Raw genomic sequence first — 16,528 nt, forward strand, 5'->3', positions numbered from 1 at the left:
TCCAACGCTCCGGTGCTACCTTACTGTTACTACCTTTCAAGGTTGTTTCCAACTTCCAAGGTTCTCCAAAGTACGTAAATCTTCCTTAAGATTTATGATCGCGAACCTAGACATCTTTTCTGAATAACATACTAGTTTCTACCAACTTCGGGGTTCCTCATTCTTTTGTTTTATTCTTTCTTTCTTCATTTATCTCCCTTCGTCGATTCACAACAACGCATGGCCATTTCATTCGGGCGGGCGATTTGCATTTGTTGCTTGCCTCATTTGCGATTCGCATGGTGATACATCGCAACACCACCATCACAACGTTTATTGGACCAAACTTGGTACAGCACTGCGCTGCGCTGCACTGCACTGACTGCACCGTCTGCACCGCCTTACTACGGTTTACAATCGTCGCCCTCTTTCTACCCTGAACGCTTCAATAGTACTATCGTATAAATAAGCATTCAAATCGAATTTACGAGATACAAGCGAAATAATACTCCTCAATTCCAATTTATCGCTAAGCCGCGAGGCAACTGCAGCATACAAATGGATCCTTTCTCTCCCGCACAGGAGCCTGACGAGGGTTATTCGGAGCATCCCCTTAATCCCTCCGATTCGGGCAGCCTTGCCAGTAATGCATCGCTGACGGTAAAGCGATCAGCTGCCGATATACCGGCATGGCTATCGGCTCAATTACCCACGTTGTCGGTGTACCAGAAGACTCGTAAGTTAAACACCTCTACACCTCATTGATTCCCAACCGGATATACCAATATACCAAATATATACGTATACACATAAACATAAACATACGCACATCACATGGGTATACACCGCATTTAAGAATTTAGTTACTATTCTTACTTTCAACTTATTTTATCAACTAAACTGCACCGTTCGAACTCTGTTCGCTAAACAAAAACCACTTTAAAATCATAGGACTGGCTATGCTCATTCTTAACGAATTGCCCACGACCATGATTGCAGACATCGTCATGAACGAACTAAACCCCCGCCTTTACATTAACTTCGTCGAACGTCTACCGCCCGAGATATGCCTCAAAATCCTTGGCTACCTGGACCCCGTGTCCCTAATCCGCGTCGCTATGTGTTGTCGAGGTTGGTACGATTTGGCTCTAGATCGCAAGCTCTGGGAACGACTATTCTATTTGGAAGGGTGGAAAGCTATACCATCGGAGATCCTCGCCGCCGAACAACGAATGAACGAATCTCTCGCCTCCCAGATCGCATCGCAACAAGTTGAATCCTTCGAAGATGGGCACGTGAACAAGAAACGAGCTCTGTCCGACCCGAAACAGAGAGACGACGAAGACTTCGAAATGGTAGATGCTGATGCGCCAGTTGCCCAAGGCCCTATGCCTGGTTCTCAAGATGTAAGTGTTACCATTATGTCGGCTAAGACAGAGATTTTCAGCGGGCAAAAACATATATCTAACATGCATAATAAGACCGGTTTATTTTCTCGTCGACCTGGGGACAGTGGTTCTTCTATGCAAAGCAATGCTAGCGTCACTCAGCATATGGGCAACCTGATGATGAAGTCGCCCAGTCCGATGCAAGACGAAGGAAATTCTCAAATCTCCAAAGGTAAAGCTAAAGCGGTTGCTGAACTTATGGATCCCTCCCGTTTACCAAGATCTACGCTTTGGTTTTACGATATAATCGACCGAAGATATAAGATCAATTGGAAGTATTTGTATACGATGAGACGACGATTAGAGCGTAATTGGGATCGTGGCCGGTACACGAATTTTCAATTACCTCATCCGGATCACCTTGACGAGGGACACAACGAGTGCATCTACAGTCTTCAGTACAACTCCGATTACCTTGTCAGTGGTAGTCGAGATCGCACATTACGAATATGGAATATCCGTACACGACGGCTCATTCGACCGCCTCTGAAGGGGCACTCAGGATCGGTCTTATGTTTACAGTTCGATTCAGACCCTGATGAAGATCTCATCGTCTCCGGAAGCAGTGACTCGGATGTCATCCTATGGAAGTTCTCTACTGGCGAGATTATACAACGACTCAAAAAAGCTCACAGAGAATCGGTCCTAAACGTCAAGTTTGACAAACGAATTCTCGTAACATGTTCTAAGGATAAGACGATAAAAATCTTCAATAGGGTTCCATTACGACCCGGAGATGTCGGATACGGTGGCGTCAGCCCTGTGCCTATGAACTTCAGAAACTACGGATACGACGACTCATTAACTAATCAACCCGCCATCAAGCCACCCTACACAATGATCGCATGCCTCGAGGGACACGGAGCTGCCGTGAACGCGGTCCAAATCTGTGACCGAGAAATTGTCTCCGCTAGTGGCGACAGACATATTAAGGTGTGGGATTGGCCAAATCAGCAATGTCAACGAACGTTCCTTGGGCATAATAAGGGTATTGCGTGTGTCCAGTACGATGGCCGCCGTATCGTAAGTGGAAGCAGTGACAACGAAGTGAAGGTCTTCGATCGGGAAACGGGTCTTGAGGTTGCAAGTCTCAGAGCACACGGAAATTTAGTCCGGACAGTACAAGCTGGATTCGGCGATCTTCCTTACAGTGTCGAGCAAGACCGACTGGAAGCAAGGGCCGTGGATCAAGCCTACTTCAAAGCTTTAAATTCCGGCGATCTCGAAGAAACCCAACGATTGAGACGCCGACCCCACAACGCAGGTAGCCGCCGCCCCGAGGATATTACTGCTTATGGAGCCAAGTTACCTCCTGGCGGCGGCGGTGGTCCTTATGGGCGAATAGTGTCGGGGTCGTATGATCAAACCATCATAATCTGGCGACGAGATCGAGAGGGCGCTTGGAAGGTTGCACATACACTTCGACAGGAAGAGGGTGCTGCTTCTGCTCTTAGACAAAACTCTTGCAACTCTGCCTCGAGAGCAGCCGCTTCATCTACTGGTCGTAATGCGCCGACTTCGCCTGCAAGTGCACCACCGTCGTTACCACAGGCCTCACACTCGAATTTTACCCATGTCGAACACCCTATTATCGCCACCATCACCCCCCAAACTACTTCATCATACACGCAAATGATCGACACGTGTGTTCCCCAAGGACCAGCTGCTCTTCAACAAGCGCTATCGGCCTACCCTACAATGTTAACATATCATTCACACATTCAAACGGCGATCGACCGTGAGACAAATGCGCTCGTTCGCTCACAATTAAGGCAAGTTGTTAACACCGCCTTGGTCAGAGCACAGATCGCGCAGAATCGTATTAGGGAATCCGTCCAACAAGCTCTCTCCGCTACATCACCTGCTGGAGAGGCATCAACATCTCAAACTATTCAACCCCAAGCCCACGCGGCACCCACCCAATTAGGATCCGGTATCGGCAGCCTATCTACTATCTCTGCTCCCAACCATGGCAACGGCGGCGGCCCGCCTCCTAGTCTCACCAACGTCAACCCCCATGGCCCATACCAACAAGCAGAATCCCAGTCACAACAGCTCCCGCAAGCCCAACAGGCTGCTGCAGCCCATGCGCAAGTGCCAGCACAGGCACAACAACAACAGCACCCACATATCCCACAAGCAGACACGAGCCCGGCAAGAATTTTCAAGTTACAATTCGACGCGCGACGTATTATCTGCTGCAGTCAGACGAGCACCATAGTGGGGTGGGACTTCTGCAATGGAGATCCAGAACTTGAGGAGGCGGCGGAGTTTTTCGGGACTATAGAGTAGGGCCGCTTGGCACAGGTACTGGCTGGGTAATTATTTTTTTGGCGCATTCTGATCATGTTGGTATTGTATGATCCAGCAAAAGGCGGTCATACGGAAAGTCAACGCACGGCATCTTTCATAGTGAGGATCAAAGGAACATTGAAGCAAATAGAAGATAATGAAAAATCAATAGTCCGCCAAAAACCCTTCATGCCTAGATACACATGTGGAAACTCCTGTGACTCCCGTAGCTTCTGTAATTCTGTCCTACCCAGGAAACAAGTGCTGATGTTGATGCTAACATCCCGTATCGTCGTCACCTTGCTGCTTCCTGTACCTTGGTATTCGTCTCGGGCGGCTCGTCAATGAAGTCGGGCACTTCGTCCTTCATGAAATCAGGCACACCACCAACTTCCATACCAGCACCTTCCATCTCCATCTCCGCACCTAGTAGCTCCAGCTCAGCATCGAGTTCAGCTTCGTCGACGTCGTCGGGGACTTCATACCCGCGACTTAGGGTCTCGTTGATTTCGTTCCCAACATCCATCAAATCCGCCATCTCATCCTGCATGCGCTCAATCTTATCTAAATCGACTTTTCCATATTGTTTCTTCAACTCCTTCTGCGTGGTCTTCATCGCGTCCACCGTAGTCATTACACCCGCCAGGTTATCCTGCATAGTCTGCGCTTGCTCCATGTTCCACACCTGAGACTGTAACTGATCTCTTTGGGATTCATATTGTTTTCGTCTTTGAAGCACTTTTAAGGCTTTGGATTTTAAGGCGGATTTTCCTGGCCCTTCGCGCATTTTCGACATTTTCGATTGGTAGGTGCCGAGCTCGGCGTTTAGGGAGGCGATTTTTACGTCGAAGGAGGATATTCGGCCGTCGATGTTGGATATGGCGCTGTTGAGCGTGGGTTTGGGCGCTTTGGGCGCGCTGCCGAAGAGGCGGTTCATGGTGAGGAGGGGAGGGGGTTTGGTTGGGGAGGTGATGTTAGTTATTGGGGGGTTTTCGCGTATGTATAAGTTGGCGTTTTATTAGGTATCTCGTAGTTGATTTGGTAGGAGTTAGGCAGAGAAATTAAGTTTTGGTTGTCGTAGGCAGCTGGATAATGATGGTAGGCGTGATGCTTTCCTTAGGCGATTAATGGGAGGCTTGGTGGGGCAGGAGCAATGACGTCCCTTGGCGTGTCATCTGGTTGCCAGCCGGCTCCAGCTGCTATCCTATTACTTATCTCAAAGTTGGGAATAACCTCAACCTTACACGTCCCAAGTTTTGGAACTTGGACTGATATCATTGTTTTCCTCCTATCAGAAAGTAGATTGGAGGTGATTGAAACCTTGTCCCATTTATGCCATTTTCCAGAATCAATCGAAAGTATGTAACTAATACCCGGACCACAGCTGAATTAGATACGTAATCTACGAAAGTTTACCACGGAATATTATTCTACGCTTCGGAAGTATTGATGTTCCTACGCGCTCTGGTTGCTCTTCACTATCGTGATAGGAAGTGGTTATATTATCGGTGGAAGATAATACTTACAATCCTTACTCGCGCTCTAATATCACTAAGAGGACTTTTACCATGAAATGAGAGCTTGAGAGGGAGTAGGAGTAAGATACCTGAGTGCGTCAGGGAAACATATCCAGGCGTCCACATGGGGTAGAAGGGAGGTCCTATACATTGACTGCATGAAAAGGTTCTGCTCTAGCATATCTACCCCTTCTTTGGTATTCTCATCTCCAACTTCATCCCTACAGGGACCTGAACTAGCCGGAGAAAAAGAGCCGTCGGGAGGCCATGCAACTAGTGGGAAGTAGGCAGCCGGAGGGGCAATCGGCCATGAGAAGAGGCCTTGCTATCCACAGATTCCTAGTACCGATCGAAAATCTCGAGCTGAGGATGAAATCAAGGAAAACATGAGCGAAGGAATGGTGGTCAGGCCACAGAACTCCACAGCTAGGGTGACATAACTAGAATGTCAGTTCTAGTCATATTTCATCGTAGATGGAACTTCCCGTGTCGCTCGGTGGTCTGCCGAGCAAATAAGTACCATGTCACCGCCTTCGATATTTCCTGTTTATGAGCTATCAGTGACTGTTCAATTTTTGCTCGCTCATACTGTGTATTGTCTATCGCGGAGCTTGAAAACTTGCTTATTTTTGGTAATGCTATGACCTTAGAAAAATACCGAATCGATCGAGCTGTAGGGTATCTTGATTCCCAAGCGCTTCGATGTAATGGGTTAGTGTGGTTGTTGTTCTTGAATCCCATAGTCCACAACACGCCTATCGGCCCACAGTGTTGTCAGGATCGATGTGCCTTATAGCTTTGGAGTATTGGCAATGGGTAATCATTACTGGCTGGTTGTGGATAATCTGCGACTCTTCCCATTCAACGTCAGTAAATAATCGTACTTCGCAAAGAGTGGAGCGACAACATCCCGTTTACAAACAGTGAGGCACATCCCTTGCGTTGAAGTTTGAAAAATTAACACTCATTGATCGATTGACGTGCTACTATACAGCTGCATGCCGTAAGCGGATGTTGCCATTTTCGCCGAAAATGGCAACATTCTAACAAGCTGTAAAGAATAGATGAGAAGCGCCGGGGACACGGTCAACATGATGCCCATAGATTACAATCTAAAGGATGACCTGTGTTTATTTTCCGGGAAGAAATCGAAGGGCTAGACTGGCCCTACCCAAGCCACCTACATTTGGAAACCCCTGGAAACGTGGCGTTCGTATTACCGCTTGCTTTTGGTAATACAGAGGGCTATGCTTATTAAGTCCTACCAACCATGCGGAGTCCGGGGCCTACGTGGTTACAACTTCATCTAGACGTTTCTCGTTCACCGGTAAGATGCATGTTCGTGTAATCTTCCAATAGCCAACGGCTTCAAGTCCTCGTGCTGCAACAATTAACTAATAGTCTATGTTATCGCGGCTTGAAGGAAGGCCCGGTGAGTCGGGAAGGTGAGAACGCGATCACTGTATGGCTTAGGTAGGTTAGAACCATTTTCTCTCCACGAACCTGGAGTCAACCCTGCTGATCGAGTAGTGCATATAGGTAAGGACCCGATCAATAGGACCCATCGACACTGCATTTTCCTGCGAAATTAACCATTCGAAGCGCTTCGGAAGAAGTCTAGATCCTCGAGTTGCCTCGATCAAGCTGCATCGCCCACCCACCGATTGAACCTGCCACTGCCTAAAAGAAATGTCGGAATAGGGGCCTTTTCCTTCATACCCCTATTCTTACATCGCGATAACGTCGCACAACAGCGCTAAGAGATGCATGTTCCCCATTGTCGCTTGGAAGCAGCACATGAAGGATTCGATAACTTTGAGAATCGTACGTCTCTTGTAAAGGATATACGATACGCTGCGCGAATATGAGACGTTACTAGCTGTTGATAAGGCAAAAAACAGTGTCAATTTGGCATTCAAAGTGAATACTAAGTAAATAGAGTCGTGTACCTAGGGGATAGCAAGCCGTGCTACGCTCATGGAGTTCTCGAGTCAGAACTGTTGTATATAAAATAGCTCTGAGACTAACGGTAGTTAGGAACCGAATATCTGGTTAAACTCAATACTAGATCTGACCAAGCGGATGAATCCCCCTCAGCAATGGGCTGCTTATGTTCAGCCAGCCATTGCCTTTGGTACGCTGACTTGAGAGTAGTATCGTACGACGGATGACGCGGAGTGTATATTCGAAAACTCGCCAAGATATGCAAAAATATCGTTGAATTTGTCTTTTGTCGTAAGCAACAATTTCTTTGGTTTATTGAGGACCGAATCTTGTTAACTTACTTTTAGTAGGGATTGCATGAAGCTCATGGTTGGCCAAGGGTAACTTGGGCAATTCTATAGCCTGTCTCAGAATAAGCCATAGTAGTCCCTTAGTCTGAATATCTAGTATCCCGGTCATGATCCCGCTGTGGGGATATCTACACTTGTTAGTTTTAATGCTAATGTTCGATATAGTTGCGGTGAGAGTTAAGAATCTTCTATGCCAGCTTTACAAGTTAGCTAGTAGCTTAGATCGACTAACTTCTCGGGCGATATCTAGAAACTAGATCCTAATAAAGTGTGAAAGTCATGAGGATTGACAAGTCACCTTTCCTAATGGCCCTAGCAAGGATTTGTAAGTGGATGTATGTTTGCCGCCAATGAAAAAAATACGGTGCATAAGGCTGGCCGCTTCATCATATATGCGCTGGGAACAAGTCCCGGAGAGTAATCATGACGTTTCAACATATTCCGTGTAACTACCTAGGTAAAATGCTGTGCGAGCTGTCCCTATTTTGTGCATATTACACTGCTTCACAAATTAGGGATCATAACGGCAATGGGCAACTATCCAACTACCTCATATTAAGTGTGTGTCATCCGTAATTAGCTGCAGAATCTCTTCGCCTTGGATAATTATATTCATCCCAACAGGTCTTCTGTGCGGGAGCGGATCGCTGCCGCCTTCCATTCTGATTATACAGGCCCGGCCGGGCTCTGGACCCGGAACAGCTGTTCCCGTCCGAAAATGGACCATTTCTGCACCCTGTAATCTGGGGTCGACTAGCGTACCCCCGAGGACTTTTGTTATGACGAAGCTGTGTGCCCCTGACCATGTGGCTGAATCTAGAACTGGGTTACACCACGAGAGCTGAAAATGAAGAGTGGGCTGTTTATCTTCATTGGCTAGTAAATCAAGGTCCGATAGAAGTAATATGTAACTCGGTGGCTTGCATCGATGATCGAAGCCGGAATGTTCCTATAGCAGAACGTACGACTGAGGTCACACGGTGAGAAAAAATGAACGTCGCTAAGGAAATTGTGGCTGGCAGTGGAGATGCCGCCGCGGAGCATCTTCAACCAAGCGATCATCTAGATCGAATCGATCACTAGGACACCATATCCGAGGCGGAACGCCAGCGATTAGTATGCGGTATCAGGGGAAATAGCTCAGGCACCAGCACAGAGCATCGCGCTTATAGGCGTGGTGTCAATTTAGAGCGAAGGACAAGCACCTTAGACGGCTATATAAGATCCACGGATTCCGTCGATATCTGGAGAAAAATCATCATCGCAGACCATCAATCAACAGTCTTCAGTCTCTACAACGATCTCCAGCTCTTTACAAATCCTTAGTCTCTCTCTTTTCGGGAACTACCCTTCTACAACATTCAAAATGCAGTTCAGCACCATCACCACTCTCTTCACCTTGGCCGCTGTTGCCATTGCTGTCCCTACCGACGTCCAAGCCCGCACCGAGAGTGGCGAATGCCCCAACAACCAACCCAACCAGGTTTGCTGCTCTAATAGCATTTTGGACTGCATCCTCCCAATTCTTGGCTCGCCCTGCGGTGGCACCACCTATTGCTGCAGCACCCTTCCCTCCTCGGTACGAATCCTGTCTTGGTTATACAATAGCCATATACCACTACTGTGAGAATATTGACTGACAATATTATGTTACTACAGGGCCCTATCAACGTCAGCATCCTTGACTGCGTCAAGCTCCTCTAAGCGAAACGCTGAAAACGGCACGGAACTTGCTTGGATGAACTACCTAGGTAGTTGGCGGATTTGACTGGAAACAATGATGAAAGGGATTATGCCTGCTGAAGTCTGATTTGATTTAACTTATATCATGGCCTGATGACACTCGTTTAGCTTCTAAATATTACTCAATTACGCGCGCATTCATCTTGAGCTGTGAAATGGTTATTATGCTACTTCCCTCATAATTTGATAATTTACCCCTATCCCTCATGATGACCAGTTAACCAAGAGTAGAAATGACTGGAACAAATCAATCGCAAGAACTGCTTGAAAGGGTACTTCTTGGTTGGAATATACATTGTAGTCCAGGGGGGTGGGAAAGGAACCCTTTAAATCTCGCACCTATTGACCCACAAAGCTAACACTCGAGCGACTTTTTCGTTTTCAAGCGACGATCGAATGATTCATGCCTTTATAGAGTACCTCTGAAGATCCGCGAGGTTCTTTCGAAGACTGTTTACTGTGGATTCAAGTTGGGCTCGCCTATCTCGCTGAGCTACAGTCTCAGAACTTATGCGAAAAAGTTCCTCTTCACTTAGCTCAGTTATTCCCTGAGGGGAGAATATCGACGGTAGCGCAGATAGAAGATGGCGTTCGACCACCTGGCGACATACATTATCGATGAAAGTGGACAATGCTGCCTAGTGTTTGTGTCAATAATAAGTGATGAAGTATCGTTTGAGCGAGGAACTAATACCGTACCTTGTAATAAACGTCCAATAATGCTATTGTCTCGATATGTGCTTGTTTATCTAGCCCGACGACTGTTTTACTCCGGATGATTTCAAGTACTTCTCGAGCTGTGATCAACTTGTCGTCGCTACCCCAACGTTTTCGGACTACCTTTTCCACAGCTGTTGCATACGCTTCTGAAGCGACTTTATTCCGCACGTGCTGTATGGTCTCTGCGTGGAGACGATGATTCATGATAGGAAGCTTTTCGTCTTTTAATAGCTTCTCTAGCTCCTCGTAGGCTAGATCTTTTGCTTGGTCAAGGCCTTTCCCGTAAGTAGAGATAAGGTAGCAAAGTAGCTTTCCGTCTAAAGCGTTGGTAGAAACCGCTCGGGTAATCCAGTTTGATATTATTCTAAATACCTTGTCTACGTGATTCTTCGCAATAGTTGACCAGCGGCTCGATTGTGCCTTGAATAGCTCTGTGAAGACTGCACTCTGGAATACCCCGGGGATTATATCCTCATGGCGTTCATACACCTAATTAGGATTAAATATTACGTTGATATATAAGTTAGGGAGTAAGCACTGACAGATTTCACCCATCCAATCATTTCTTCCTTGGTCACGAGGAGTTGATTGTCTGTGATGCCACTCCTGGTCGTTATTTTTCTCCATTGTCCATTATCGTGCATGTAATTGGCGAATTCTTTGTTAGCGGTGTGAACCTCGGTTCGTAGTCGATTCTTGGGCCCCGAAAAGAACTCCGCGCTGAGCTCGTGGTAGTTTCCGTCAAGAGCAGCACGGGTCAATTGAGAGAGGTGCATGGCTAGGCCCGTCATGAATACCCGGACGCCGCTAACTGTAGACCGTTGATCTCCAAGCGCCTTAAGTTCTTGCTCGGCTTCAGACAACCTGTCACTAGTAGCCTCCCATATATTTGGGAGCTCAACCTCAATACGCTCCTCAAGGAGATCGCGTAAGAATAACTTCAAGTTTTCAACTCCCACTCGATGCCAAAAGAGGCGCTGTGTTTTCCAAGCGGGTTTAGAGAAGAATCTCATTTCCATGCGAGATTGAGCATCTAAGGTTAAACCAGCCTCCCTTTCGGAGGTGATAGGGTTCATCAGTAGAAAATATCCTAGCTCCGGTTTGTGATTGCCCATATTCTTCGCTAGTTTCGCAATTTCGTACTCGGCTCCTTGTTTTATGGAATCGGTTTTGGTGATGACACCTAGGGTTCGCTGGCCTTCTGGGTCGAATTTTTGGGCCAAGCCCATTACACCATGGTTGGTGACATTTGAGGCCTCAATAACAGCTAATATTATCGAATGAGTATCCGAGAGGTAGCTTTCTGCTAGCCTTTGTAGTAAGTTGGACCTGCCCTCTATATCATATGCTTTAGGACGAGATATGGATCCAGGCAGGTCAATTATCGACAGATGAAGGCCATGGGCTGCCTTTACTTCAATCCGTAGCGTGTCGGCAGTGATAGCACCCATAGAACGAGACCCCTTGTCATAAAGGATAATTTTGGAGATCATTTCATCCATTACCGCGGGTAGCTCCGAAATATTGGATAGATCGCGGGTGTAGCCCCTGAACTTCTCTTGGGCGATGGGACATTGCTTGCTATGAGGCCGAATAGTTGCGGTGATTTGCTGCCTCCTGTCCGTATGCCGAAAAACCATCTCAATGGGGAATTTTATCACATTGCCTTCCATTCGAGAGAATGGGATGCCAGTCAGGCGCTCTAGTACAGAGCTCTTCCCTGAGGCGGTATCGCCGCATACTACTATTTGAGATTGGGAGATGGATTCATTGATCCCATTAATATGGGCTTCATTAATTTGGTCTAGTCGATGTTTAGACCAAGTAGAGCCAAGACTGCCCACGCCCGTCGGAGCATCCGCGATAGCCATCTTGTCAGTTAACTTCACCATCATGGGCTATAATAGTGGGGTAGCTGCCTGTAGTACTCGACTCAGGGGCGAAGGGAGTTGGAATTTACCTGCCAGATAGGTAGATAATGAAAACCAGTAGACTGAACTTCTTTGATCTATTTTGAAACGAATGGGAACCAAAGACTTGGTGGGACAATTTCAAGTTGTATGGAAAGCTTCAGCCTAGATATGAAGTGGGAGTTGAGGTATCGGGTACCTATCTCACCTAGGCCGTTTACACATATGTTGGCGCACGGTACCTAGTTGGAGAGCCTGCATGTGTGGTGATACACATGTTAAGCCGTAATCCGCTGGTCACCAATCAGACGAATGCTACCTGACAACTCATTCGTCATTTACTGCAGCGGGCCGCGGTCTGTTGCATTATCTGTACTTTGCTTTCCGCGGACCAAGTACGGGCGAATACAAACGGCAACGCGCAACCCCATTCGCAGCCTTGTTATGTAGGTCTCAGTCACGCCTAGTTAATGAGAACTGTATAACCCTATACGTACTCCGGAGTACCTTTTTACATTTCCCCATCCCATTCCACCTAGACAGAACGCCTTGGATCGCCCACCTGGCACCGCGTGTAAAAAGAAAGTCACTGGACTTGTAGGTCAAACGATACAGACTGACCATTCGGCTAAAGCTATGTGGGGGGTAGTGCTGATTGAATATTGTGAGCATCTATATCATATCTCCACTGAGATTATTCGTTCGCCTCGGATAGTCATGCGAAGCTCAGCGACGAGACGCCGTACAAGAGGGGCCATGGCTTTGTGACGAGCGGAACGCAACCCTTGTTGACAAAGTGTTGCATATGGGGTGCGGACCATGTTACACATCGCACTTGTGTCAAGTCAAAGTACAACCCCGCGTATTGAGAAGGCTGCGAGGCCGCCCATTGTTGCCTGTTATGCCCCCGATGGTGGCTATGTTAGTACATTTAGATACCCTCACTGAGGTGCTAGGAGAGGCATTCAAATAAAGAAAATAGTGGCTGTGTTTAACTTGTTATTAGGAAATACCTATCTAAGCAAGAGGATTCGCGTGGTTAGGGAATTGCGAAACGCGCATGTTGTGTCACCACCGGTCTAACACTGAAGCCGATATTTCTTGGCCCGTTAGCTAGACGATGATAATTTCTTCCTTAGAAAAACATGATCTCCACAAATCCAAGTGATCGCAGAGAGGGACGTAACAAACTCTCTCCCAGCAGCCAATGCGACTTGGTGAACTCCTCAGGAGTAGACACAATATGCGTGATGCGCCATATTCCTTGGAAATCATATCTTCCACTGCGGCACTTACGAGTTGGGACTGGGGCGGACTCTCGGATGTTAGGATATGCCAATCACTTGGAACATCCAACTCCAACACCCGAGGAAGAAAAGGACGGATGTAGAGATCCGAATGAGCTGGCATGATGCCCAGCTTGTTAATGCACTCTGGCATCTCCTCGACTCTCACTGTACAGACTTGACTCCTTACCCGTAGGGATCCTATCTTAACCGGTCCATAGGGGTCATTATTATCTTGAAGGACGCACCAGGCTCCCAATATTTGCCATGTAAACCGGTTGTCATCGTCTGTATCCAAATCAATATCCACGTCCATGTCTATATCGGAATCTGCATCCGTATACCACTGGAGCCTGATAAATTGTATCGGCCCGGATATAGAAGCCCATGACCACGATGGTACGCCGCCTTCGGTTATCCTACGGCACTGGGAAAATGGCTCGGCCGCTTTCCAGAGAAGGCTCTTGTCGAGATGACCGCGCCACAAACCAGCAAGGTAATCCTGCGGCGGCCTTGGGATGTTGGACGCTATGGCTGCTATTGCCACGAGTCTCTTAGAATCGTAGGCTCGGTTCGTAGATGTATATCGTTCAATGAGGTCCTGCCAACGTTTTAGGGGAATCATCGGGTAGTCCTCGTATTCCCAACAATCGGAGTTGGTGAGTTGAAAAAAGATGGTCCTAAGATTAGTTTCGTCTTCGTAAATGGACGTGTCACATTCACAACAGGTGTACGCTTCGCGGTCCCACTTTATTCCTGTATCCGTGAAGCAGATTCTCCGATCTGAGAGACATTCTTCTTGTAGAAGGTGTTCCCATATTTTCCCAGTTCTGCCATCAGGTTGAGAGTTTCTCTGACCAGGCTGCTGGTAGAATAAGTCAGACGCATCGAGTATGGATATCTCTATGCTTGTGTTTAGTCGGGTATAAGCGAGGACTTCGGTGGTTATACCTGATTTTCCATCCGTGAATCGCAGTATTCGAGGGGGTTGTGTTGAACCGACGCCCCGGAAAAGGCCGTCGTCGATATGGCTAGCTCGATCCGCAAAAAGGGTCAGAGACGCGTACGAATATACATCGGCAATATCATCGGCTTTCTCATCCCCAACCATGCACACAGTATCAATCCATAGGTATTGAATATTCAAGCTCCGCGAAATTTCTATGGCATCGTGGAATGTTTGGGGGATGGATTCAAACGTTGGGTCCCAACCAGGACATTCATATCGGTGATTGAGAGCGAGATACGCCCCCTGACCCCCTTGAGAAACATGTAAGAATGGATCCTGTCCGTCCAGTCCAACGTCGATTACCCGAGCCGGTAGTTCGGCGAAGCTTTTCCGGTAACTGGGGAGATGCCATATAATAGAATCTATATCTTTACTCTGTGTTCGCGAAGGAAACGGCTCCTTGGCCGTGGGCACCCAATGTAGCGAACTGGAAGGGTCGCGGTCCTCTCCTGCTTATAAGCTGAGTTAGCATAATTGACCATTTTGGTATTTCTTTGATCGCATATGTCACCTTCGTCAATGGCCAATGCCACGCAGACATAACTCCAGAATGAGTTTTGCGCAAGCTGAGGCTTAGTTGAACACGCTATAAGATTAAAGTAAGGGTCTGGACATCCTGCTATTGTGTAAATGCGGTCTACAGCCCAACCGTAAAGGTTGGTATTTTCGGATAACGTACTCCACTGCGACATTCCATGAATGTTTCTCTTATCACGTCGTCTAGGCTGCCAATCGAATGATTATTGCGCAACTGGTCCGATCTTTGTCATGGCTAAAGGGATAGAACTTGCTCGTATCTAATAGACGCAAGTGAGAGCCTGTTAGAATGTAGCCTTAATTATGTACGCTTTTCGCTGGTGAGTCCCGTGGTCATGGAGCCGATGATCTTGTACTATGTTCTTATTCAGGGGTATCTTCTGATCTAGATTCATTTCAAGTATCGTAAGTCCTTGGTATAAGGATACTCCCACCCAATTATGTAAACCTGTCATGGAGGTCTCCTTCCTTCCCCGTCACCGTAATGCCTACTCCTGAGAGATTATTCTAAACCTGAACCATCCGTGCCAGTCTAAAGGAATGTCTCCGCTCAGTCTATGTCGGCGGCGCTGACCTGATGTGATATCGAGTTCGGGGGTTCACGTGGTGGATGCGAGTGTCTAAAATAACGCCGCGTACGTGGCCGATGATATTGCCATCGGGTATTTAGTGCGTGCTCGAGTCTTCGTGGGTATCCGATAGGAGCGGGTCTGCTCTATTCTCGCCTTGCTATCGTACGATGATGACTCTGGGCATGCTAGGTAATGATATAATGTGCTGAAAGCATTGATATGCTCATGCGTAACCTTTCGGATGATTGTTACCGACTAGAGGCATCTCTTGTATCTGTCCTTCCTCGAGTGTCGGGCCAAACCAACGTTCCTTTCTTGCGACTCGGCCACAAATGCGTGGTCCGAATTGTGCCAGAACACAAACAAGCGTTAAGACAACTAGAGTTACAACAGCCGCCACAACGATAGCGATGATGAACTGGTTCTTAAAATCGTCGCCGACTGATGCCATTTTGTTGGACCGCCGCCTTGAAATTGGAAAAAATGTAGTAAAGGATATTTAGATGAATATGATAACGATTGTTATGTCATCTGTAAGTCCGACAATGTTGACAGACCTAGAAATATCGTATCGTATTCGGCATGGATTCGTAAGACAAAGGTCGTGGATCAGGTCACTCCAACCAGGAGACAATAAGACCTGGCTGCCGATAAAATTTTTTCATATAAATATAATAAAATGTATAAAGAAAGGCTTATGAGACAAGTAGAGCTTGTGATATCTCTGGGACCAGTAACTACTAAGAAAGTTGATATAGATCAATAACTCTTAACAAACTAAGGCAACTACCCGTGGGGGGCGTTATATCTATATGTATAAGCCATATTCTTACGCCTCTTACCCGCAGACGGCCGGAGTTCTTATGTCATTGTGTGTTAGTTATTAAAATATCGTAAGTCCTACATGTGTACAAGATCCGAGAGTGCCGAATCCGAGATTCAGCGGCTGGTGCCAAGGCCATTGCGCGGCAAGGGATAGGTAGGGCGTCAGCTACGTCTTTACGTAGCGGTAAGCGAAACATACAGTCGGGTCCATATATCCATGGGTGGACTTGATTGGTGGGCTGCCTTGCGGCAGTGCCCGACTCTTCTTGTTGGAGAACCATGCGATGCGGCTATGAAAAACCTATGAATAGCTATTGGCCCGGAGCTTCTGAATCGGGGAATAAGCATCAACTAGAAGCTAACACCCGGGGTTCTTATGGATGAATTGGCATTAAT

The 16,528-nt window shown here is 47.2% G+C and overlaps 5 protein-coding genes across 5 annotated transcripts; 2 read left to right on the top strand and 3 right to left on the bottom strand.

Moving 5' to 3' along the window:
* The first annotated feature begins 22 nt into the window (after positions 1 to 22).
* On the top strand, positions 23 to 3,874 carry F4822DRAFT_404548 (WD40 repeat-like protein). Its single transcript, XM_051458211.1, has 3 exons — positions 23 to 715; positions 931 to 1,385; positions 1,461 to 3,874. Exons 1-3 carry the CDS (start codon positions 538 to 540, stop codon positions 3,717 to 3,719), a joined length of 2,892 nt encoding a protein of 963 aa, XP_051314746.1. The 5' UTR covers positions 23 to 537; the 3' UTR covers positions 3,720 to 3,874.
* F4822DRAFT_264032 (uncharacterized protein) lies at positions 3,868 to 4,764 on the bottom strand. The gene has a single exon (XM_051454620.1). It carries the CDS (start codon positions 4,654 to 4,656, stop codon positions 4,015 to 4,017), a length of 642 nt encoding a protein of 213 aa, XP_051314747.1. The 5' UTR covers positions 4,657 to 4,764; the 3' UTR covers positions 3,868 to 4,014.
* A 4,006-nt stretch (positions 4,765 to 8,770) lies between these two features.
* On the top strand, positions 8,771 to 9,408 carry F4822DRAFT_404570 (uncharacterized protein). The gene is made up of 2 exons (XM_051458212.1): positions 8,771 to 9,109; positions 9,190 to 9,408. The coding sequence occupies exons 1-2, from the start codon at positions 8,897 to 8,899 to the stop codon at positions 9,232 to 9,234; spliced, it is 258 nt and encodes an 85-aa protein (XP_051314748.1). The 5' UTR covers positions 8,771 to 8,896; the 3' UTR covers positions 9,235 to 9,408.
* On the bottom strand, positions 9,385 to 12,079 carry F4822DRAFT_404574 (putative dynamin GTPase). The gene is made up of 3 exons (XM_051458213.1): positions 10,536 to 12,079; positions 9,973 to 10,482; positions 9,385 to 9,911 (listed from the first exon to the last, which is right to left on the bottom strand). The coding sequence occupies exons 1-3, from the start codon at positions 11,886 to 11,888 to the stop codon at positions 9,675 to 9,677; spliced, it is 2,100 nt and encodes a 699-aa protein (XP_051314749.1). The 5' UTR covers positions 11,889 to 12,079; the 3' UTR covers positions 9,385 to 9,674.
* Positions 12,080 to 12,344: 265 nt separating this feature from the next.
* F4822DRAFT_404581 (uncharacterized protein) lies at positions 12,345 to 14,731 on the bottom strand. The gene has a single exon (XM_051458214.1). The coding sequence runs from the start codon at positions 14,298 to 14,300 to the stop codon at positions 13,017 to 13,019; it is 1,284 nt and encodes a 427-aa protein (XP_051314750.1). The 5' UTR covers positions 14,301 to 14,731; the 3' UTR covers positions 12,345 to 13,016.
* Positions 14,732 to 16,528: the final 1,797 nt, after the last annotated feature.

The sequence above is a fragment of the Hypoxylon trugodes genome (genome assembly GCF_022578975.1).
Source record: "Hypoxylon trugodes strain CBS 135444 unplaced genomic scaffold F4822scaffold_5, whole genome shotgun sequence".
Lineage (NCBI taxonomy): Eukaryota > Fungi > Ascomycota > Sordariomycetes > Xylariales > Hypoxylaceae > Hypoxylon > Hypoxylon trugodes.